The sequence below is a fragment of the Entelurus aequoreus genome, linkage group LG07, assembly GCF_033978785.1.
Source record: "Entelurus aequoreus isolate RoL-2023_Sb linkage group LG07, RoL_Eaeq_v1.1, whole genome shotgun sequence".
NCBI lineage: Eukaryota > Metazoa > Chordata > Actinopteri > Syngnathiformes > Syngnathidae > Entelurus > Entelurus aequoreus.
The window spans coordinates 79,552,060-79,578,047 of NC_084737.1; the positions used below are offsets into that span (position 1 = coordinate 79,552,060).

The 25,988-nt window shown below is 37.6% G+C and overlaps 1 protein-coding gene across 3 annotated transcripts in view; it reads right to left on the reverse strand.

Moving 5' to 3' along the window:
* The window catches only part of espn (espin), a 98,350-nt gene extending 79,276 nt beyond the window's left edge, over nt 1-19,074 (reverse strand). For all 3 annotated transcript variants that reach the window (XM_062054592.1, XM_062054591.1, XM_062054593.1), the window contains exons 1-2: nt 18,760-19,074; nt 8,906-9,099 (exon numbers count right to left, since the gene is read on the reverse strand). In XM_062054592.1, the coding sequence (XP_061910576.1) occupies nt 8,906-9,099; nt 18,760-19,059 (494 nt within the window). In that variant the 5' untranslated portion in view covers nt 19,060-19,074. The remainder of the gene's footprint in view (nt 1-8,905; nt 9,100-18,759) is intronic.
* Nucleotides 19,075-25,988: the final 6,914 nt, after the last annotated feature.

Sequence of the window (25,988 nt, forward strand, 5' to 3'; positions counted from 1 at the left end):
TAATAACAATAATACATTTCTTCATAAGCACCTTTCATGAAACCGAAGGACACTTAGGTGTGATAGTCAGCTATGCTATGACCATTTACAGCACAGGTGTCAAACTCAAAGCCAGATCTGGCCTTTCAAATTTTTTGATGTGGCCTGGAAACGTGCGTCAATAACGCGCTTCATATTTCTTATTAAATGTATTTGTTCTTTCAATTTTTTAAGAACAATGCATGTAGTGTGTGCAATTGCATGTCTTAACTTTGATATCATCTAATCATGCAACAAACATTATATTAACACATATTCCAAACATTTTTTTCTAAAATAAAATACTTAGATATCCGCTTGTCACCCTGACATATGATTTGAAAGCAAGTTATCCATCATTTTGTACAGAAAAAAAACATGGTCATCAGATGAATACGCCAATGTGTAATAATATGAAGTGATTATTAGGGATGATGTTCGAAACCGGTTCTCCCGGCTGTTCGATAAGAAAAGAACCGATTCCATGGACTCAAATCCCTTTTTGAGAACCGGTTCCCGTTTTCGAGGCCTCTGTAGTAAAGAAAAAGAGTTGGTTCTTTATTCGAATCCCTAGGAACGAATCCCGTCCCACAGGAAATGCCCTGTGGCACGTCCTAGGAAATGACGTAGCTCAGTCATTAGGCGGCAGATACAGAAGCAGCAATAACAATGGACCGGAAAAAACGCCTCAAGGCATGGCTTCATTTTACAAAAAAATACGACGTCACAAATGCTTCGCGTTGCTGGGAGCCTTTCTCTCATTAAAAGCTGCCAGTCTCATCCTAAATTGTGTGTAAGGCTGTCTGCGGGTATATTTCCAATACATTAAAGTACGTCCACAGCGTGAACCCGCTGCCTCCGCTCCAGACAACCCTTACGTCATCACATCGGTTTGGGAAGCACTGTTCCGGTGATTATTGTACATTTTTTTCCAGCCAAATTTTCGGTGCCCCATTAGTCAATAATACGCAAATAATCAACTATATATCGCCATTCATACAGTAACTGTGTTAATGTGTATGGTAGTGTGTTATGATGTTCATTTTTACAATGTTCTGTGAACACACCGTGTCAACGGAGAATGAACAAGTGTTGTGTGTCTAGAAGTGAAGCACGGAGGCAGACGTGTGTGCACAAAGGAAATACTTGTTGGAATTGGGCCCGTTGTTACCATAAAATTAGCAATAAAAGCTAAAAAGTAAGTCAGACTTTGTTTGTTTTCTTCTGGACGCTACAAGACATATTACTTTATTTTGTTAGGTGTGGTGGCTAACATGAAGCCATACATTAAGGAGAAACCTTAAATGTAGTTCAACCGGATGTATAGCGTAGCGCTTTTATTTTAAAGCCAGAAAAGTGTGTGATGGTGAAAGTGTCTTGACATGTTTTAATGTCGGATCGACCTTTTGCAATAAAAAAAAGTCTCCTTTTGACATCCTGCCGACCGTTTTTCATTTCTGTTGAGCTTTTATGCCGTCTTACTTACTAAATCAGTCACAGTAACAATATAAATGTGATGTTATCACTGCACCTTAATCGTAATCTGAACACGGAAGTGAAGCACCACCCACCTCTGAACGACAGGTGCAGCAGGCGTTTGCTGCAGGGATGTCGCCTCTTCTCACGGCGAAAAATAGTCACAACATAAGTGCCCTAAAATAAAGGAGCTGGTCGGACATTACTTTACTTGCAATAAATAAAACGATTATCGATTATTGACGTTTACTAATCGATTCTATATTCGTCCATGTCTGAATTGCGATTCATCTAAAAATCTATTATTTCCCCCACCTTTAATATATATATATATTTTTTTTTCTTTTCTTTTTATATATATTATTATATATATGTATATATATTTTTATATATAAATATATATATATATATATATATATATATATATATATATATATATATATATATATATATATATATATATATATATATATATATATATATATATATATATATACATACATATATATATATATATATATATATATATATATATATATATATATATATATATATATATATATATATATATATATATATATATATATATATATATACTTTTTTTTTTTTTAACCCAATGTGGCCCCCAAGTCAAAAAGTTTGGGGACCCTTGATATAAAGTATATTGTTATATCGCACAGCACTACTCTAGAGTATATTAAAGTTTCTTATTGTCCTGTGAGTATATATGTTCAAATTATTGCCGTAATGTAAAAGTTGTACGTGAAAATAATTCTCGAGAAGTTACATAAGCAGCTCATGAAAGTTGCAACTTTTTTCTACAGAAATAAATCGCTAAGAGGTTTTTTACAACAGGATTGAAGTATTTAGATTGCAACACTGGTGTCCCCAAAGCAACGTTCAGCTAAACTCCTGGCCAGTGCCAGACAATAAAGGACATTAGACACTTTGAGCCCCAAAGCTTATTCATTCTGGTGTTTTTACAACAGCCCTGACTTGTTTACTAAGCACTGCAGTTGAATCAACTTGGACAAAAGGAATGTAGCAGTTTAGCTTCCTACAGTACTCCTGCATCCATGCAAAGCAAATATTACTCATTTACTAAGTTTCTTATCTGTAGGCATAACCAATGATCTCAGAAGTCAGGAGTGTTTATATGCTGCCAATTAGGTGTATTATATACCATGTGCTACTGTACTCCATCTGAAATATTACTCTTTATTGGAGCCGGCAGTGGACTTGAACCCCTGATGTGCAATGCATCACACAAGCTGGCCTATTACATGAGATCATAGCATACCTAACAACTACTACCTTATGTGAGTTTGTTCTTCTGGCCTATTCCAAAAGTGGATAACCGTGTATGACCTAGCGTACCTCTCAATAGTCTCATATCGTCAAGGTTTTTAGCGTTATTATGCACATTTTGCTTTTTTGGGGGGATTTTTGTGCAACACTCCAGAACATAATAACAAACAAAGTCACGTGAAAGCTGAAAGACTGCAACGTCAAAAACAACTTATCCAAAAACCCAAAACCAGTGAAGTTGGCACGTTGTGTAAATCGTAAATAAAAACAGAATACAATGCTTTGCGAATCCTTTTCAAGCTATATTCAATTGAATAGACTGCAAAGACAAGATACTTAACGTTCGAACTGGAAAACTTTGTTATTTTTTGCAAATATTAGCTCATTTGGAATTTGATGCCTGCAACTTTTTTCAAAAAAGCTGGCACCAGTGGCAAAAAAGACTGATAAAGTTGAGGAATGCTCATCAAACACTTATTTGGAACATTTCACAGGTAAAGAGGCTAATTGGGAACAGGTGGGTGCCATGGTTGGGTATAAAAGCAGCTTCCATGAAATGCTCAGTCATTCACAAACAAGGACGGGGCGAGGGTCACCACTTTGTCAACAAATGCGTGAGCAAATTGTCGAACAGTTTAAGAACAACATTTCTCAACCAGCTATTGCAAGGAATTTAGGGATTTCACCATCTAGGGTCCGTAATATCAAAAGGCTCAGAGAATCTGGAAAAATCACTGCACGTAAGCGATAATATTACGGACCTTCGATCCCTCAGGCAGTACTGCATCAAAAACCGACATAAGTGTGTAAAGGATATCACCACATGGGCTCAGGAACACTTCAGAAAACCACTGTCAGTAACTACAGTTCGTCGCTACATCTGTAAGTGCAAGTTAAAACTCTACTCTGCAAATCGAAAGCCATTCATCAACAACACCCAGAAATTCCGCCGGCTTCGCTGGGCGCGAGCTCATCTAAGATGGACTGATGCAAAGTGGAAAAGTGTTCTGTGATCTGACGTGTCCACATTTCAAATTGGTTTTGGAAACTGTGGACGTCGTGTCCTCCGGAACAAAGAGGAAAAGAACCATCCGGATTGTTATAGGCGCAAAGTTGAAAAGCCAGCATCTGTGATGGTATGGGGGTGTATTAGTGCCCAAGACATGGGTAACTTACACATCTGTGAAGGCGCCATTAATGCTGAAAGGTACATACAGGTTTTGGAGCAACATATGTTGCCATCCAAGCTACATTACCATGGACGCCCCTGCTTATTTCAGCAAGACAATGCCAAGCCACGTGTTACAACAGCATGGCTTCATAGTAAAAGAGTGTGAGTACTAGACTGGCCTGCCTGTAGTCCAGACCTGTCTCCCATTGAAAATGTGTGGCGCATTATGAAGCCTAAAATAGCACAAGGGAGACCCCCGGACTGTTGAACAACTTAAGCTGTACATCAAGCAAGAATGGGAAAGAATTCCACCTGAAAAACTTAAAAAATGTGTCTCCTCAGTTCCCAAACATTTACTGAGTGTTGTTAAAAGGAAAGGCCATGTAACACAGTGGTAAAAATGCCCTTGTGCCAACTTTTTTGCAATGTGTTGCTGCCATTAAATTCTAAGTTAATGATTATTTGCAATAAAAAATTTAGTTTCTCTGTTCAAACATTAAATATCTTGTCTTTGCAGTCTATTCAATTGAATATAAGTTGAAAAGGATTTGCAAATTATTTTATTCTGTTTTTATTAACGAATTACACAAAGCGCCAACTTCACTGGTTTTGGGTTTTGTAGAACTAAGGATGTGATGATTTAAAATTTCATATCATGGTTATTGTGACCAAATTTATCACGTTATCGTTGCATGTGCTCCAAAAGTACTGAGAAAAGTGCACACACTGAAATCATTCAAGCAGGTTTAAAATATGTTAATGTCTCTTGTATTTATGTTAGCATTTAAGATAGCCAGTGATTATCACGCTTGCTGCCTCTCTAGGAAATGAGCAGGATTACCGTGAGTTTTTGAAAGTGTGGCAATCAAACACATGAATTGAATTTGCTTTAATAAGCTCCTTAGTCATTCAGAAGCTATAACATTATAAAATAAAAGTGTTGAATAGACAGTATGTCTAATAACTTGTATATGTCTGACAGTCCATATATGTTGACAAGCATATAAAGGACAATCTTTACAGCGCGATCACCTCTTTTTTCATAGCCTTGTGCCCAAATGCCAGTCTGCACATACTTTTCAGATGTACTAGATCAGGGGTGTCAAACTCATTTTAGCTCAGGGGCCGCATGGAGGAAAATCTGTGCACATGGACTATTAAAATCATGGCATTAAAACTAAAAACTAAAGACAACTTCAGATTGTTTTCTCTGTCTTACTTTGGCCAAAAATAGAACAGACACATTCTGAAAATATTACACTAAAAATACAGAAAAAAATACCAGCAGCGGTAAAGTTTAGATCCATAAAAAGAAGAAGAAAGTAAATGAATGTTTATAACTGAATACATTTACATATGCATTAAAACATTTTTTTTTTTTTTTTTTTTTTTTTTAATGAATCAAGTAACGTTTATGACAACCTTTTTCCAAAACACAATATAGGATGTGACATATAACAGGATAATGCATTAATACATTTAACATTTGTTTTTCAAAATGGTTACAAAAAAGTGGGACCCCAAGAATTTACTGTGGGACCCCATTTTTATGACTTGATGGGGCCCCTGGGACCCCATTTTGATTATTCTTAGCGCCAACACTGATGGAGTTTTGGTGCGTGCAAAACAGCAGCAGGCGGCTGTGGCCTGCCGGCCGGTTCTAATACTAATCAAATATCATCCCCTTGACTTTGACACATAGGTACTAGATAAAGGTCCAAAATAGCACCTGCAGAACTGATCAGTCTTGATGAATCACAATGTGTGTGCTGAATGATTACATTTGCATCTCCTCCTCCCAGTATTGTTGGCGTCGTGCTGATTAGCATCAGTGTTGGGACTAACATGTTACAAAGTAACGCGCTACTGTAACGCCGTTATTTTCGGCGGTAACTAGTAGTCTAACGCGTTATTTTTTATATTCAGTAACTCAGTTACCGTTACTTCATGATGCGTTACTGCATTATTTTACGTTATTTTTTGTATAGTATCGGCTAGAAACTGAGAAGATCTGAGTGTGTTTTATTGCTGCGGTGTCGTCCTTCTGAATGTTCCTGTGTCACAAGGAAGAGGCGCGCTGTGTGTGGGTGTGTGTGTGTGTGGGGCGGGGTGGGGGGGCGTGTCTGTGTTTACTAACAAGCCATGGCGGAGCCGAAGCCGAGTTTCTTAACATGGAGATATTGTCACTACTTTTCTTTTGTCGAGCACAAAGAAAATAACATTTTAGTTAAATATAAGTTGTGTCTTGGATCAAAGATCCTATCTACTGCCCAAAACATCAATTCAAATCTGCTGAAACAGCTACAAAAGCAACATGCTTCGACGAAGCTAGTAAAGAGAGACACACAGCGGCTGGATTTTAACGGAGGGACTGATAGCCAGGACAACATTGATAGAGCCATTGCAGCGTATGTGCTAGAAGACACGCAGGCTATTTCTACAGTGGAGTCCCCTGATTTCAGGCAACTGGACACAGTGGACAGTGAGTACATAAACATGTAAAGCAAGCTAAAGAAAACACTCAAAACTCTGCCTCTGCTCATCATTTATCACTGAAGGTACACATACTCTGTCAATTCTCTTATATACTCGTTCATTCTAGACTTCTAGAGTGTTTGATTATCACATCACTCTAAATGTATAGACTATAAAGTTCACAAACACAAAGAGGGATCCTAGTGGGCCAGGCGAATCTTTCCTTTTCTCTAAACTAAAACTGGGGAAATGTGTAGAGTGTTCTGGGCTTCAGTACAGTGTTGATCTCATGAAGACATGATTTTATTTCACAATTCCTTGAGAGAAAAACAAGCCTGGTTAGGCGTGTGTACAGCAGTATGTGTGCTGTATATAGTGACATGACATATAATCATGTCATGTGTGCCTTCCTTGGGTGAAGCCAGGTTGTGACATGTTGTTATTATGCGGTTTGTTACTTATGCATGTTATGTTGCAGCTATTTAAAATAGTTTTGCCAATTTGTTCTGGCCCAAAATAAATTGGCCCTTTGAAACATATCTTTGTCTTTGTGTGTTGTATGTAGAGCACATTGTTTGTGTGTTGTATGTAGACCACATTGTTTGTGTGTTGTATGTAGACCACATTGTTTGTGTGTTGTATGTAGACCACATTGTTTGTGTGTTGTATGTAGACCACATTGTTTGTGTGTTGTATGTAGACCACATTGTTTGTGTGTTGTATGTAGAGCACATTGTTTGTGTGTTGTATGTAGACCACATTGTTTGTGTGTTGTTTGTAGAGCACATTGTTTGTGTGTTGTATGTAGAGCACATTGTTTGTGTGTTGTATGTAGACCACATTGCTTAGCAGAGTTGAGTGATGCAAATGCATGTCAAGTTGATCAACAGATTGTATTATTCTCCAGTGCAATAACAGTACTGAAATGAAGGCTAAAAGGGCATTAATGGGAGCCTTAAATAATAAAAAAAAAAAGATTAACTAAATAGTAGGGGTGTGGGAAAAAATCGATTCGAATTCGAATCGCGATTCTCACGTTGTGCGATTCAGAATCGATTCTCATTTTTAAAAAATCGATTTAAAAAAAAAAAATTCATTATTTTTTATATTTTTAATTTTTATTTTTTTTAATTAATCAATCCAACAAAACAATACACAGCAATACCATAACAATGCAATCCAATTCCAAAACCAAACCCGACCCAGCAACACTCAGAACTGCAATAAACAGAGCAATTGACACAAACACGACACAGAACAAACCAAAAGTAGTGAAACAAAAATGAATATCGTCAACAACAGTATCAATATTAGTTACAGTTTCAACATAGCAGTGATTAAAAATCCCTCATTGACATTATCATTAGACATTTATAAAAATTAAAAGAAAAGAACAATAGTGTCACAGTGGCTTACACTTGCATCACATCTCATAAGCTTGACAACACACTGTCCAATATTTTCACAAAGATAAAATAAGTCATATTTTTGGTTCATTTAATAGTTAAAACAAATTTACATTATTGCAATCAGTTGATAAAACATTGTCCTTTATAATTATAAAAGCTTTTTACAAAAATCTACTACTCTGCTTGCATGTCAGCAGACTGGGGTAGATCCTGCTGAAATCCTATGTATTCCATGAATAGAGAATCCTTTTGAATCGGGGAAACAATCGTTTTTGAATCGAGAATCGTGTTGAATTGAAAAAAAAAAAAAATCGATTTTGAATCGAATCGTGACCCCCAAGAATCGATATTGAATCGAATCGTGACCCCCAAGAATCGATATTGAATCGAATCGTGGGACACCCAAAGATTCAGAGCCCTACTAAATAGTTACTTTTCACAGTAACGCATTACTTTTTGGTGTAAGTAACTGAGTTACTTTTGAAATAAAGTAACTAGAAACTGTAACTAGCTACTGGTTTTCAGAAACTAACCCAACACTGATTAGCATATACTCTGCATATTCATGAAGACAGACACGCTAAATGGATTGTGCTTCCTATTCTGCTTACCTAAGAGACGCAATCCTCTGCTCACAAGTTTACTACATCAGTGCTATGAACTTTGCACTTGTTTTAGTAAACCAAACCTTTAGTAGATCATGCAGCAAGTGTTAAAAAGTGAAAGATAGTTTGCAACCTTAAATCACCGTTACGTTGCATTAAGTTACAACTGGATAGTTCAACCTTAGATATTCTACTATATTCGGATACAATCCTATCCAGTGGTGCATGTGTGTTTTAAAGTAAGCAGTGTGTGCTCAACATTAATCCTGCATAAGCTCTGAACGTAAATCACTCTGAGAAGTGGGGAAAAAAAGGAAAAGATTCCTACGACAAAAGCTTATCCAACATAGAAGTCAGTCTGACCGCTACTGTTTTGAGAAGACAGACAACAGAGTTTATCAACTCCACCTCCTGCCGAGATAAAGCCGTCTTCTTGTTCTTACTTTGAGCTGTGCCCCAGTAGCAGTCGGAGCGAGGACAGGTCTCCCTTGGCAGCAGCGTAGTGAACAGGTAGGGCCCCTGTGTCGGTGGGGGCCCCAGGGTCTGCCTCCCCGCTCTTGAGCAGCCAATCTGTGATCTCGTGATGACTGAAGCGGGAGGCAAGGTGGAGAACGGTGGCACCAGAACTGTCCTTGTCCTGGAAACAAAATATACTGGGCTATTTTTGGCCTTTGGGCTGAGTTGTCCATTCAAACCCTCGTAGAGTCTGAAAATCTTAGTAATGTTATTGCTGTCACACCACAGGAATAATAAGTGTAGGCAGAAATAATCTGAAAGGTCAAAGATAACCAAAGCCAAAAAAACAAGTTCTTGCAGATACAATGTAGACAGGGGTGTCCAAACTTTTTCCACTGAGGGCCACACACGGAAAAATGTAAGCATACGGGGGCCATTTTGATATTTTCCATTTTCAAACCATAACAAAATGTATAGATTTTTTTTTTTTAACCTTTAGGGCTCCCGGGGACCAGTCAAGGGTTAAGGGTCTCAGTCATTAAAATGTTAAAAATAAGTCAAATTATTATTATTATTTTTTACAGTATATCACTATATCAACTTCAGGTTGATATCAAGTATAAAAAACAAACAGGTTTTATGCCTTTTCTGTCAAAGACAACTTTGTTTTTTATAGTAAAACTGAAATATGCAGTATTTAGTAATTAGAGCCCTAAAAGATCAATAATGCAGGACACCATTGATTTGAATTATTTCATATTTTTGAGCAATCACAGTGAAGAGTTAAATAAAATCCCACTAAATATATTTGGGATCCAAAAGGTCTCCCACTCATGAAGTGATACATTTTTATTAGTTTTTTTTTTACTTTTCACACTTAAATTACGAGATCAACTTCAGATATATCTGTCCATTTTACGTTTGAACTATTATTTTGTTTGTTTTATGCTCTTTTGTCAAATAAAACTTTGATGTTTTTATATGGCAACCACACAATATATGCAATATTTTTTCCACATAAAACATTTTAAAGTGACATTTTTTAAGTAATAATTCATTGTAACATAGATTTTTTGTCTTTTTTTTTTTTTTTTTTTCGAGCAATGGCAAAAAAAATAAAAATAATCAAAGACAAAAGAAAAAAAAACAGCCTGCATGGCAGTTTTGGGTCAACGTTGCAACGTTTTCTCGTTACATTTCACCTCATTCCACTATTTTTGCAATACTATCAATTTTGCAATTTTTGCAGAATGTGTGGGGGGCCGGTAAACGATTAGCTGCGGGCCGCAAATAGCCCCCGGGCCGCACTTTGGACACCTCTGCCGTAGGACTACATACCGCAGCGCACTGGTGTCAAAATATTGGATATGTTTTTAATGATCTAAAGTCAATGAAATCAAGACACAATTTCACTATGTCCGATCATTGAATTTTGACTTTGAACACACTACACACAAGTGAATGAAGTGCATACTTAGTCAACATCCATACATGTCAGACTAGGGGTGGCCGTATGAACAACACCAACACTGTCATAAACATGTGCCATATAGTGAAACCACACTAAACAACAATGACAAACATATTTTGGGATAATATTTGCACTGCTACACAACATAAACACTACAGAACAAATTCCCAGAATTCCCTGCAGCACCAACTCTTCCCAGACGCTACAATATAAACCAGGGGTTGTCCAAACTTTTTCCACTGAGGGCCGCGCACGGAAAAATTAAAGCATGTGGGGGCCATTTTGATATTTTTCATTTTCAAACCATAACAAAATATATGCATTTTTTATTTATTTTACCTTTAGGGGTCCCAGGGACTATAAAGGGTCTCAGTCATTAAAATGTTAAAAATAAGTCAGATTATTATCTTTTTTTTATTATTTAACGCTTACAGTAAATCTCTATATCAACTTCAAGTTGATTTAAAGTAATACAAATTAAAAAAATGTTTTATGTCTTTTCTGTCAAAAAGAACTTAGTTTTTTTTATAGTAAAACTGAAATATGCAGTATTTAGTAATTAGAGCCCTAAAAGATCAATAATGCAGGACACCATTGATTTTATTTCTTTCATATTTTTGAGTAATCACAGTGAAAAGATAAATAAAAAATCACTAAATATATTTGGGATCCAAAAGATGCCCCACTCATAAAGTGATACATTTTTATTAGGTTTTTCTTTTACTTTCAACACTTAAATTACGAGATCAACTTCAGATATATCTGTCAACTTTATGCTGGAACTATTATTTTGTTTGTTTTATGCGCTTTTGTCAAAGAAAACTTTGATGTTTTTATATGGCTACTACACAATATATGCAATATTTACCACATAAAACATTTTAAAGTGAAATATTTGAAGTAATTGGAGCACTGAAAATAATTCATTATAACATGGATTTTTTGTCTTTTTTTTTTTTTTTGAGCACTGGCAAAAAAAGAAAAATGAAGAAAGACAAAAGAAAAAAAAAACAGCCTGCATGGCAGCTTTTGTGTCAACATTGCAACTTTTTCTCGTTAGATTTCACCTCATTCCACTTTTTTTAATGTTTTTTTTTAATTTTTACAATAGTATTTCCAGAATGTGTGGCGGGCCGGTAAGCAATTAGCTGCGGGCCGCAAATGGCCCCCGGGCCGCACTTTGGACACCCCTGATATAAACAAACGCCATTGGTAGATTTACACCTAACATCCACTGTAATGATACTAAGTCCAGGAGCGTATCTAATCGATACTACTATGATTACATCGATATTTTTTAGCATCACAAAATCTTATTTCGTTTTTTTTAAATTCATATTATGTTTATAAACTCAGGAAATATGTCCCTGGACACATGAGGACTTTGAACAGGACCAATGTATGATACTGTAAATACTTGGTATCGGATTGATACCCAAATTTGTGGTATCATCCAAAACTATAATGTAAAGTATCTAACAACAGAAGAATAAGTGATTATTACATTTGAACAGAAGTGTAGATAGAACATGTTAAAAGAGAAAATAACCAGATATTAACAGTAAATGAACAAGTAGATTAATAATTCATTTTCTACCACTTGTCCTTAATAATTTTGACAAAATAATAGAATGATAAATGACACAATATGTTACTGCATACGTCAGCAGACTAATTAGGAGCCTTTGTTAATTGTTATGCTTTAAATTGCAAGCAGAAATGTTAGTTAATTTGAGCGTATCACTGCTAGTCTGCACCATACTGACGCAGAACGAGTCTAACGCCAGCTAAGGATGTTTAAAATATTATCTCAAAGGCGGACATTTATTCATGAAAATATAGAGAAGCTGCAGGTAGTCTGTTTGACGGAAAAGCCGCTGGAAGGAGATACCGTTGAAGTGCACTGTCCGAGGTAAATACTGTACATTAATATTACATAACTTCAAAAACTATACTGTAGTTTTTAAAGTACATTATATTGTGTTGTTTTTATACAATATTCCTTATCTAAAAACATGTTTCTCTTTATAAAAGACATGTTACGTTTGTACATGTCAAAACGGCGGTGTTCAATTAATTTCAAAAGGAGATATTGATTTGAGATACAAGTATTTTGAGTTAAGGGCTCTGAACCAATTGTAAATTGAGGTATACTACTGTATATGCAGGAAATTAAATCCTTTTTTGGCAGCTTTCTTGACATCCATCCATCCATTTTCTAACGCTTGTCCCTTACGGTACACCCTGGACAAGTCGCCAGCTCATGGCAGGGCCAACACAGATAGACAGACAACATTCACACTCACATTCACACACTAGGGCCAATTTAGTGTTGCCAGTCAACCTATCCCCAGGTGCATGTCTTTGGAGGTGGGAGGAGCCTATCCCCAGGTGCATGTCTTTGGAGGTGGGAGGAAGCCGGAGTACCCGGAGGTAACCCACGCAGTCACGGGGAGAACATGCAAACTCCGAGCCCAGGATCGAACCCAACGTACTAACCCCTGTACCACCGTGCTGCCCCCATTTCTCTTTCCCTGTCCCTTTCGTGACATACGTACATAAGTAAAATACGGTAAATCAAATAATCCACACCAAAATGCCGTCTACTGGGTTAAATACTGTTCGTATGGTTATTTCATTCTTCCTCTCTATATTTACCAGCTTGGATTTGACTAAAAGCTTCTAAAATATACTTTTAAAGAGGGGTGTTGTCACACACAGAGGTAAAGAGCAGAGAGACAGCACTTACAATGCATGTTCTCTTAAATATTTCTCCTTTTTGCATTTGACCAGACAAACCGCACCAGAACATGTGTATGAACGCAATTTAATCAATAATTTACATATGCAAGTTGATAGCCTAAAATGGAGTTTTGTGTGAATATAAGATTACACACCATAGTAATTTAAGCTATCCAACTGGTGGCCTAGGGGCCACATCCGGCCGGGGAATTACATCAGATTGGCCCCCCCACAAAAATTATAGAGTGCTCCTGAAGTATAAAGGACCTGACATTGGCAGATCCTTGCATTCAAATGTGTACCTCCTACAGTCCAGCGTCCACTGCAGTGGAAACTTGGGTTTTTTGCATAATAGGACATTTTTTAATGTCATTTCTAACTCTGACCAATGAAATAGATGAAGAAAAAAAGCCCTCTGCAGAGAAAGATGCATGGTTCTCGAAATAAGAATAATAGTGAAGGGAGAAGTCCAGCACCTGGTCTTTAGCTCTATGGAAAAGTGGCCCCTAGAACAGTTAAGTAGAATAGCCCTGACATTTAGTTTAAATCAGGGGTCCCCAAACTTTTTGACTCGGGGGCCGCATAGGGTTAAAAAAATTCAATATGATTTGCTTGAGCGGCTAGGAGACACTGAGAGTAACAAGCAGTAGAAAATGGATTAGAAAGGACAGATTAAAAAAAAATTTAAAAATTAAAAAAAACGTTTTAACTTGGGACTTCCCAGGGCCCGGATTTTGGACGCTGGCGGGCCGGATCTGGCCCACGGGCCGTAGTTTGTGTACCCCTAGTGTAAATCATTTATTCTCCAACTGTGGTACATGTACCACTAGTGGTACGCGGCCTCCATGTCGTGGTACGCCAAAGAACCACTTGATTACAGTAGTGTTTTATTTTCCTTTACTCAAACAAAGTTTTACTATTCAAACTGTAATGTACACTATCGTTCAAAAGTTTGGGGTCACCCAAACAATTTTGTGGAATAGCCTTCATTTCTAAGAACAAGAATAGACTGTCGAGTTTCAGATGAAAGTTCTCTTTTTCTGGCCATTTTGAGCGTTTAATTGACCCCACAAATGTGATGCTCCAGAAACTCAATCTGCTCAAAGGAAGGTCAGTTTTGTAGCTTCTGTAACGAGCTCAACTGTTTTCAGATGTGTGAACATGATTGCACAAGGGTTTTCTAATCATCAATTAGCCTTCTGAGCCAATGAGCAAACACATTGTACCATTAGAACACTGGAGTGATAGTTGCTGGAAATGGGCCTCTATACACCTATGTAGATATTGCACCAAAAAGCAGACATTTGCAGCTAGAATAGTCATTTACCACATTAGCAATGTATAGAGTGTATTTCTTTCAAGTTAAGACTAGTTTAAAGTTATCTTCAATGAAAAGTACAGTGCTTTTCCTTCAAAAATAAGGACATTTCAATGTGACCCCAAACTTTTGAACGGTAGTGTAAGTATTAAATATACTTCTGAAATAAAATCTCTGCCTTGTTTTAATGAATATTTAGGCCTACTACGCTAGTGCATTTTAATGGTGGTCATTAAAGTGGTACTTGGAGAGCCAAAGTTTTGTCTGAAGCTGTACTTGGTCAAATTGTTTGAGAACCACTGGTGTAAGTATAACACATCCAGTCATATGATGCTGGAACTGTTATATCAGGGGTGTCAAACGTACGGCCCGAGGGCCGGATCAGGCCCGCGAACAGGTTTTATCCGGCCCGCGGAATGAGTTTGCTAAGTAGAAAAATTAACCTGAAATTTTTGAATGAAAGAAACAGCTGTTCTAAATGTGTCCACTGGATGTCACACACACACTAGGTGTGGTGAAATGTGTCCTCTGCATTTGACACATCCCATTGTTCACCCCCTGGGAGGTGAGGGGAGCAGTGGGCAGCAGCGGTGGCCGCGCCCGGCAATCATTCTTGGTGATTTAACCCCCAATTCCAACCCTTGATGCTGAGTGCCAAGCAGGGAGGTAATGGGTCCCATTTTTATAGTCTCTGGTATGACTCGGCCGGGGTTTGAACTCACAACCTACCCATCTCAGGGCAGACACTCTAACCCAGTGGTTCTTAACCTTGTTGGAGGTACCGAACCCCACCAGTTTCATATGCGCATTCACCGAACCCTTCTTTAGTGAAAAATAAAATGTTGTTTTTTTTCAAATTCAAGACAAAGTTATATGTTTTTGGTAACACTTTAGTATGGGGAACATATTCTATGTAACAAAGACTTAATTTTGAGTTTTTTGGACACTAGGGGAACATATTCTTAGTAACAAAGACTTAATTTAGAGTTATTTGGTTAGGGTTAGGGTTAGAGGGTTAGGGCCAGGGTTAGAGGGTTAGGGTTATAATAAGGCCATGCCGAATAAGGCATTAATAAGTACTTAATAATGACTAGTTAAGAGCCAATATGTTACTAATTTGCATGTTAATAAGCAACTAATTAATGGTGAATATGTTCCCCATACTAAAGTGTTACCATGAACCGTGCATGAACATCACCTTGTTCAAAGAACAAAACCAACACAGTGCATAAACTCACAACAAATTACACACCTGCAAATCAGTGTGACTTCTGCTGTCGCCGTATCCGTAATACGCCGATAGGGAGAAGTTTTTATTTACACGATGAGTCAGGTGTGTCTTGACCTCCGCCGAACCCCTGAGCCCGACTCACCGAACCCCTAGGGTTCGATCGAACCCAGGTTAAGAACCACTCCTCTAACCACTAGGCCACTGAGTAGGTTAATAATAGGTTAATAACATACTGCAATTTGATTTTGATATAATTTTTGTATCTTGATGGATTGAAAATTAACACCAATGAGTTGACTGATGAACATATCACACAATTTATTCAGAAAATATAAAAAATAACGACAAATAAAGTATATATATTATTAACCACGACAGGTAAAAAAACAACAACACTATGATTTGTGCAATTTCAGAATGTGCTTGTTCTATTTTTAAACAAAGATCTAGAGTTGTCTTTATTTTTAAGTTATCGTGCCGTGATCTTACTAGTCCGGCCCACTTGGGAGTAGATTTTTCTCCATGTGGGCCCCCCGGTCTAAAATGAGTTTGACACCCCTGTGTTATATGCTCACCTCTGGCCGACATCCACCCTAGAACTGTTATATCAGGAGTGTCAAATGTACGGCCCGAGGGCCGGATCAGGCCCGCGAACAGGTTTTATCCGGCCCGCGGGATGAGTTTGCTAAGTATAAAAATGAAGCTGAAATTTTTGAATGAAAGAAACAGCTGTTCTAAATGTGTCCAATGGACGTCGCAATCAGTCGAGGAAAATGATCAAACTACATAAATAAGTTCAAGTTAAAGTAGCAATGATTGTCACACACACACACTAAGTGTGGTGAAATGTGTCCTCTGCATTTGACCCATCCCCTTGTTCACCCCCTGGGAGATGACGGGAGCAGTGAGCAGCAGCGGTGGCCGCGCCCAGGAATAATTTTGGTGATGCTGAGTGCCAACACTGTAAAAAAAAAAAAAAGTTGAGAAAACGCAAATTTTCAAGGCAGCATGATGCAACAAGATTTTTGCGTTTTCTCAACTTTTGACTATTATTGTTGACTCAACTAAGATTTACAAGTTGAGATAAGAGTTATGTCATATGTCACATATATGTCATATGTCTCATATATGTCATATGTCACATATGTCATATGTCACATAACTCTTATCTCAACTTGTAAATCTTAGTTAAGTCAACAATAATAGTCAAAAGTTGAGAAAACGCAAAAATCTTGTTGCATAATGTTGCCTTGAAAATTTGCGTTTTCTCAACTTTTTTTTTTTTTTTTTACAGTGAAGCAGGGAGGTAATGGGTCCCATTTTTATAGTCTTTGGTACGACTCGGCCGGGGTTTGAACTCACAACCTAGCGATCCCAGGGCGGACACTCTAACCACTAGGCCACTGAGCAGGTTAATAATAGGTTAATAACCTACTTTAATTTGATTTTGATATGATTTTTGTATCTTGATAGATTGAAAATTAACACCAATGAGTTAACTAATCCATCCATCCATCCATCCATCTTCTTCCGCTTATCTGAGGTCGGGTCGCGGGGGCAGCAGCCTAAGCAGGGAAACCAAGACTTCCCTCTCCCCAGCCACTTGGTCCAGCTCTTCCCGGGGGATCCCGAGGCGTTCCCAGGCCAGCCGGGAGACATAGTCTTCCCAACGTGTCCTGGGTCTTCCCCGTGGCCTCCTACCGGTCGGACGTGCCCTAAACACCTCCCTAGGGAGGCGTTCAGGTGGCATCCTGACCAGATGCCCGAACCACCTCAACTGGCTCCTCTCCATGTGGAGGAGCAGCGGCTTTACTTTGAGTTCCCCCCGGATGGCAGAGCTTCTCACCCTATCTCTAAGGGAGAGCCCCGCCACCCGGCGGAGGAAACTCATTTCGGCCGCTTGTACCCGTGATCTTGTCCTTTCGGTCATAACCCAAAGCTCATGACCATAGGTGAGGATGGGAACGTAGATCGACCGGTAAATTGAGAGCTTTGCCTTCCGGCTCAGCTCCTTCTTCACCACAACGGATCGATACAGCGTCCGCATTACTGAAGACGCCGCACCGATCCGCCTGTCGATCTCACGATCCACTCTTCCCTCACTCGTGAACAAGACTCCAAGGTACTTGAACGACAAATACGGTATATATACTATTAACCGCAACAGGTAAAAAAAACAACAACAACATTATGATTTGTGCAATTTCAGAATGTGCTTGTTCTATTTTTAACCAAAGATCTGGGGCCGTACTTATCAAGCTTCTTAGAATTACTCCTAAGAAGTCTGCTAAGAGTTGACTTAAGAGTAAATAAATTCTTCGCTGAAAGCTGCACTTAAAAGTTAGTTATCAAGCGTCTTACTCACACTTTCAGCGAAGTGTAGGACTGAATCTTAAGTGTCACACTCAGAGCTGAATTACGACATTACTATGTGCCGTAAACGCAATTTTAGGTGACGTCATTTCTGTGTCCATAGAAATGACCAATCACGGAAGGGAATCCCTTGTCTAAGAATAAAGAAATATCTTGGAAATATTTAAGTGGACAATGGGAGTGTATATTTTGACAATAAACTACAAAATAATACAAAACAAACTAGTCCCCGCCGGCACTCACGCTACCGCTCCCTCTCTTCTATCGCCCACACACTCACTGACGTCACTCACCTCACGGCCACACACATACGCTACTGTCATAACATTTTCTTTCCAATTCATTAATTAGGCAACTAATTTGAAACTGGTGTGGCTGGCTCTCTATATACTAGCCCACTGCAGACACATGCAGAAATCAACAAGGAATCGAAAAGTATTAAATCTGTGACAAAAATAATATCCGCTCTGTCTAAACGATACCGTTTGATCAGCTGCTCGTCATCAAAAAAAAACAAAACATTGTTCCGTTCCCTGAAAGTTCGCGCACGTCTCTCTCGCCTCAGTGCCATCCCCTGCTGGCAACTCCTAACCACTTAAGACACCTCTGAAGGTCTCTTAAATATCGTGGAGAATAGGAGTGATTCTTAGACTTAAGAACGTTGATAAAAAGCTTTTATTCTTAAGTTTGAGAGTTGTACACTCACCTGTGGCCGACATCCACCGTGGGTCAGCAGCCACTGCAAGCACGCCAGGTTGCCGGTGGCTGCTGCGTCGTGCGCCGGACTTGCCCCGTTGTTGGCCAGACAGTGACCCGGCAGCCCGGCCTCCTCCACTAAGAACCGCAGACAAGCCAGCTTGCCCGCCCGCGCTGCGTGGTGCGCCGGCGAGGCCCCCAGCGCGTCCTTCACGTCGTTGGTGAGCGCCTTCGCCGCTAATTGCACTTTGAGAGTCTGCACGTCGCCCTGCCTGGCGGCCAGCAGCGTCCGCTCCCCTTCCACCACCATGACCCCGGCCCCTCCTGCCCTCCTGCCCTCCTGCCCGCCTCCCTCCTGCCCTCCTGCCCGCCTCCGATGCACTTGAGTCCGATGAGTTCACCGCGAATAGACGCTTTGGGAACGCGTCACATTTAGGACTAGGTTTCTTTCTGGGTGCATGACGCACAGCAACGAGTTATTTTTTTTTTCCTTTTACGCCTGCTATTTGGGAGTATTCCTTCCGCCAGTTTGTTGTCCAATAACTAAGTCGTCTCATGTGCTTCCGAGAGTATTTTTCCTCCTCTTGGCAGATGGCGACATGGGACTGAGCGCCTGTTCAATAATCCAACAGGGGGGAGGATCGCTGAGCTTGTTATGGGTGCTTGAAGTTGTGAACATCGCCTCTCCAATTAAAGGGCCAGTGAGAGAATCGTGGCCCCGTTTAATGTGCAACGTAAAGATGTCATATTATGACAAGAAAATAAGTCTGGAAAGAAAAAACCCCCGCACTGCATTTCGCTTATGTATTTACAGGTGTGCATGTTGCGTCAACAAAGTCTCAGGTATATTTTTCTGCACAGGACAGCGCCACCTGGTGGTCTATTGTTTCAACCGCATCGCTTATCCTTCATTTGAAGCCAGCATGTGTTTATTTACAATTTTTTTTTTACCATTTGCTTACACACAATTTTACTAATTGTGTTGTCTTTTTTTCAAAAGGATTTACACACTTTTCCAAACACCACATTCCATTTTTTTCATTCCTAGATTATTTGCAAAATGACACAATTCGGTCAAAACATATGCCCATTCATCAAAAATAATATAAAAAAACATATGTAAAACATATAACATATAAAAATGTAAAAAACATATGCCCATTCATCAAAAATAATATAAAAAAACATATGTACAACATATATAAAACATATAACATATACAAATGTAAAAAACATGCCCATTCATCAAAATAAAGCAAGCATTTGTAAAAATGCAGTTTTATTGTCATCTCACTCACACAGACTTCATCAATCAATCAATGTTTATTTATATAGCCCTAAATTACAAGTGTCTCAAAGGGCTGCACAAGCCACAACGACATCCTCGGTTCAGAGCCCACATAAGGGAAAGGAAAAACTCACAACCCAGTGGGATGTCAATGTGAATGACTATAAGAAACCTTGGAGAGGACAGCAGATGTGGGTGACCCCCCGCCCTCTAGGGGAGACCGGATGCAATGGACGTCGAGTGGGTCTAGCATAATATTGTGAAAGTCCAGTCCATAGTGGATCTAACATAATAGTGAGAGTCCAGTCCATAGTGGGGCCAGCAGGAGACCATCCCGAGCGGAGACGGGTCAGCAGTGCAGAGATGTCCCCAACCGATGCACAGGCTAGTGGTCCACCCCGGGTCCCAACTCTGGACAGCCAGCACTTCATCCATGGCCACCGGACCTCAAATGATAAGACACTATTGGAGTGAGTTACCCACAACAGTGATGAATACAAAACACATTTGTAAAAAGCCCTATTTTACTATAAGAAATCACATGTTTGGGGCATTTTTGCCCAACCTTTTTAGCATTGTTGATGAATGATTACAGTTTTTTCCATTTGCTTACACACAATGTTACTAACTGTGTTGTCTTTTTTCAAAAGGATTTACACACATTAAATTTTTTTGATTCCTAGATTATTTGCAAAATGACACACTTTGGTCAAAACATATGCCCATTCATCAAAATAAAGCAAGCGTTTGTAAAAATGCAGTTTTATTGTCATCTCACTCACACAGACTTCAAATGATAAGACACTATTGGAGTGAGTTACCCACAACAGTGATGAATACAAAACACATTTGTAAAAAACCCTATTTTACTATAAGAAATCACATGTTTGGGGCATTTTTGCCTGACCTTTTTAGCATACGTGATGAATGATTACTGTAACTTGACAAAATATATTGGCAAATTCATAGCAATCGTCATTGTTTACTTGGAAGTGGGCCTATATGTAAGGACCTAAAGAGAAAGTAAAAATATCCTGTAATGTTTTCTGCTCAACAATGATGCTGCAAACTGCAAATATTTACAGTTTTTTCCAGTTGCTTACAGACAATTTTAATAACTGTGTTGTCTTTTTCAAAAGGATTTACACACTTTTCCAAACACCATATTCCATTTTATTTATTCCTAGATTATTTGCAAAATGACACACTTCAGTCAAAACATATGCCCATTCATCAAAATAAAGCAAGCGTTTGTAAAAATGCAGTTTTATTGTCATCTCACTCACACAGACTTCAAATGATAAGACACTATTGGAGTGAGTTACCCACAACAGTGATAAATACAAAACACATTTGTAAAAACCCCTATTTTACTATAAGAAATCACATGTTTGGGGCATTTTGCCCGACCTTTTTAGCATACGCGATGAATGATTACAATTTTTTCCATTTGCTTACACACAATTTTACTAACTGTGTTGTCTTTTTTCAAAAGGATTTACACACTTTTCCAAACACCACATTCCATTTTCTTAATCCCTAGATTATTTGCAAAATGACACACTTTGGTCAAAACATATGCCCATTCATCAAAAATAAAGCAAGCGTTTGTAAAAATGCAGTTTTATTGTCATCTCACTCACACAGACTTCAAATGATAAGACACTATTGGAGTGAGTTACCCACAACAGTGATAAATACAAAACACATTTGTAAAAAACCCTATTTTACTATAAGAAATCACATGTTTGGGGCATTTTGCCCGGCCTTTTTAGCATACGTGATGAATGATTACTGTAACTTGACAAAATATATTGGCAAATCCACAGCAATCGTCATTGTTTACTTTGAAGTAGGTCTATATGTAAGGACCTAAAGAGAAAGTAAAAATATCCTGTAATCTTTTCAGGAACTGCTCAACAATGATGCTGCAAACTGCAAATAATTATAGTTTTTTTCCATTTGCTAACACACAATTTTACTAACTGTGTTGTCTTGTTTCAAAAGGATTTACACACTTTTCCAAACACAACATTACATTTTCTTGATTCCTAGATTATTTGCAAAATGACACACTTCTGTCAAAACATATGCCCATTCATTAAAATAAGGCAAGCGTTTGTAAAAATGCAGTTTTATTGTCATCTCACTCACACAGACTTCAAATGATAAGACACTATTGGAGTGAGTTACCCACAACAGTGATAAATACAAAACACCTTTGTAAAAACCCCTATTTTACCATAAGAAATCACATGTTTGGGGCATTTTTGCCCGACCTTTTTAGCATACGTGATGAATGATTACAGGTTTTTCCATTTGCTTAAAAACACTTTTTTTACTAACTGTGTCTTTTTTCAAAAGGATTTACACACTTTTCCAAACACAACATTCAATTTTCTTTATTCCTAGATTATTTGCAAAATGACACACTTTGGTCAAAACATATGCCCATTCATCAAAATAAAGCAAGCATTTGTGAAAATGCAGTTTTATTGTCATCTCACAGACTTCAAATGAAAAGTCACCCACAACAGTGATAAATACAAAACACATTTGTAAAAAAAACTATTTTACTATAAGAAATCACATGTTTGGGGCATTTTGCCCGACCTTTTTAGCATACGTGATGAATGATTACTATTTTTTTCATTTGCTTACACACAATTTTACTAACTGTGTTGTCTTGTTTCAAAAGGATTTACACACTTTTCCAAACACAACATTCCATTTTCTTAATTCCTAGATTATTTGCAAAATGACACACTTCAGTCAAAACATATGCCCATTTATCAAAATAAAGCAAGCGTTTGTAAAAATGCAGTTTTATTGTCATCTCACTCACACAGACTTCAAATGATAAGACACTATTGGAGTGAGTTACCCACAACAGTGATAAATACAAAACACATTTAAAAACAAAAAACTATTTTACTATAAGAAATCACATGTTTGGGGCATTTTTGCCTGACCTTTTTAGCATACGTGATGAATGATTACAGTTTTTTTCATTTGCTTACACACAATTTTAATAACTGCGTTGTCTTTTTTCAAAAGGATTTACACACTTTTCCAAACACAACATTCCATTTTCTTAATTCCTAGATTATTTGCAAAATGACACACTTCAGTCAAAACATATGCCCATTTATCAAAATAAAGCAAGCGTTTGTAAAAATGCAGTTTTATTGTCATCTCACTCACACAGACTTCAAATGATAAGACACTATTGGAGTGAGTTACCCACAACAGTGATGAATACAAAACACATTTGTAATAAAAAAAAGCTATTTTAATATAAGAAATCACATGTTTGGGGCATTTTTGCCTGACCTTTTTAGCATACGTGATGAATGATTACTATTTTTTTCATTTGCTTACACACAATTTTACTAATTGTGTTGTCTTTTTTTCAAAAGGATTTACACACTTTTCCAAACACCACATTCCATTTTTTTAATTCCTAGATTATTTGCAAAATGACACAATTCGGTCAAAACGTATGCCCATTCATCAAAATAATATAAAAAAACATATATAAAACATAACATATGTAATATATAAAAATGTAAAACACATATTCATCAAAATAAAGCAAGCATTTGTAAAAATGCAATTTTATTGTCATCTCACTCACACAGACTTCAAATGATAAGACACTATTGGAGTGAGTTACCCACAACAGTGATGAATACAAAACACATTTGTAAAAACCCCTTTTACTGTAACTTGACAAAATATATTGGGAAATCCACAGTAATCGTCATTGTTTACTTGGAAGTGGGCATATGTAAAGACCTAAAGAGAAAGTAAAAAATATCCTGTAATCTTTTCTGCTCAACAATGATGCTGCAAACTGCAAATATTTACAGTTTTTTTCATTTGCTTACACACAATTTTAATAACTGCGTTGTCTTTTTTCAAAAGGATTTACACACTTTTCCAAACACCACATTCCATTTTCTTAATTCCTAGATTATTTGCAAAATGACACACTTCAGTCAAAACATATGCCCATTCATCAAAATAAAACAAGCGTTTGTAAAAATGCAGTTTTATTGTCATCTCACTCACACAAACTTCAAATGATAAGACACTATTGGAGTGAGTTACCCACAACAGTGATGAATACAAAACACATTTGTAAAAAAAACTATTTTACTATAAGAAATCACATGTTTGGGGCATTTTGCCCGACCTTTTTAGCATACGCGATGAATGATTACAATTTTTTCCATTTGCTTACAGACAATTTTACTAACTGTGTTGTCTTGTTTCAAAAGGATTTACACACTTTTCCAAACACCACATTACATTTTCTTAATTCCTAGATTATTTGCAAAATGACACACTTCAGTCAAAACATATGCCCATTCATTAAAATAAAGCAAGCATTTGTAAAAATGCAGTTTTATTGTCATCTCACTCACACAGACTTCAAATGATAAGACACTATTGGAGTGAGTTACCCACAAAAGTGATGAATACAAAACACATTTGTAAAAACCCCTATTTTACTATAAGAAATCACATGTTTGGGGCATTTTTGCCTGACCTTTTTAGCATATGTCATGAATGATTGCTGTAACTTGACAAAATATATTGGCAAATCCATAGCAATCGTCATTGTTTACTTTGAAGTAGGACTATATGTAAGGACCTAAAGAGAAAGTAAAAATATCCTGTAATCTTTTCTGCTCAACAATGATGCTGCAAACTGCAAATATTTACAGTTTTTTCCATTTGCTTACACACAATTTTAATAACTGTGTTGTCTTTTTTCAAAAGGATTTACACACTTTTCCAAACACCACATTCCATTTTCTTAATCCCTAGATTATTTGCAAAATGACACACTTTGGTCAAAACATATGCCCATTCATCAAAATAAAGCAAGCATTTGTAAAAATGCAGTTTTATTGTCATCTCACTCACACAGACTTCAAATGATAAGACACTATTGGAGTGAGTTACCCACAACAGTGATAAATACAAAACACATTTGTAAAAACCCCTATTTTACTATAAGAAATCACATGTTTGGGGCATTTTGCCCGGCCTTTTTAGCATGTGTGATGAATGATTGCTGTAACTTGACAAACTATATTGGCAAATCCACAGCAATCGTCATTGTTTACTTTGAAGTGGACCTATATGTAAGGACCTAAAGAGAAAGTAAAAATATCCTGTAATCTTTTCAGGAACTGCTCAACAATGATGCTGCAAACTGCAAATAATTATAGTTTTTTTCCATTTGCTAACACACAATTTTACTAACTGTGTGTTTACACACTTTTCCAAACACAACATTAAATGTTTTTGATTCCTAGATTATTTGCAAAATGACACGATTCGGTCAAAACTTAGTGTGTAAGCAATTGGAAAAAACTGTAAACCAGGGGTGTCAAACTCATTTTAGCTCAGGGGCCGCATGGAGGAAAATCTATTCCCAAGTGGGCCGGAATGGTAAAATCATGGTAACTTCAAAATAAAGACAACTTCATAGAAAATAGAACAAGCACATTCTGAAAACGTACACATTTCAAATAATCCTCTGGACAAAACACTTCAAATTTGTTGAAAATTCTGAGGAATTGGCAACCTGACTCTCGCCAGATCCTTGTAGTTCGCTGAGCTCCACACAAGGATCTGGGCTTCTTCAATATAGCAAAAAATAATGAACCAATCAGGATCAGGGATTTCATAGATGTGACGTGGCGCCGAAGCGACTGTTTGATTCAAACATTAATGGCAGCTCATTTTCAACCTATATTCAATTGAATAGGCTGCAAAGACAAGATACTTAATATTCAAACTGGAAAATGTTATTTTTTGCAAATATAAGCTCATTTGGAATTTGATGCCTGCAACATGTTTCAAAAAAGCTGGCAAAAGTGGCAAAAAAGACTGAGAACGTTTAGGAATGCTCATCAAACACTTATTAGGAACGT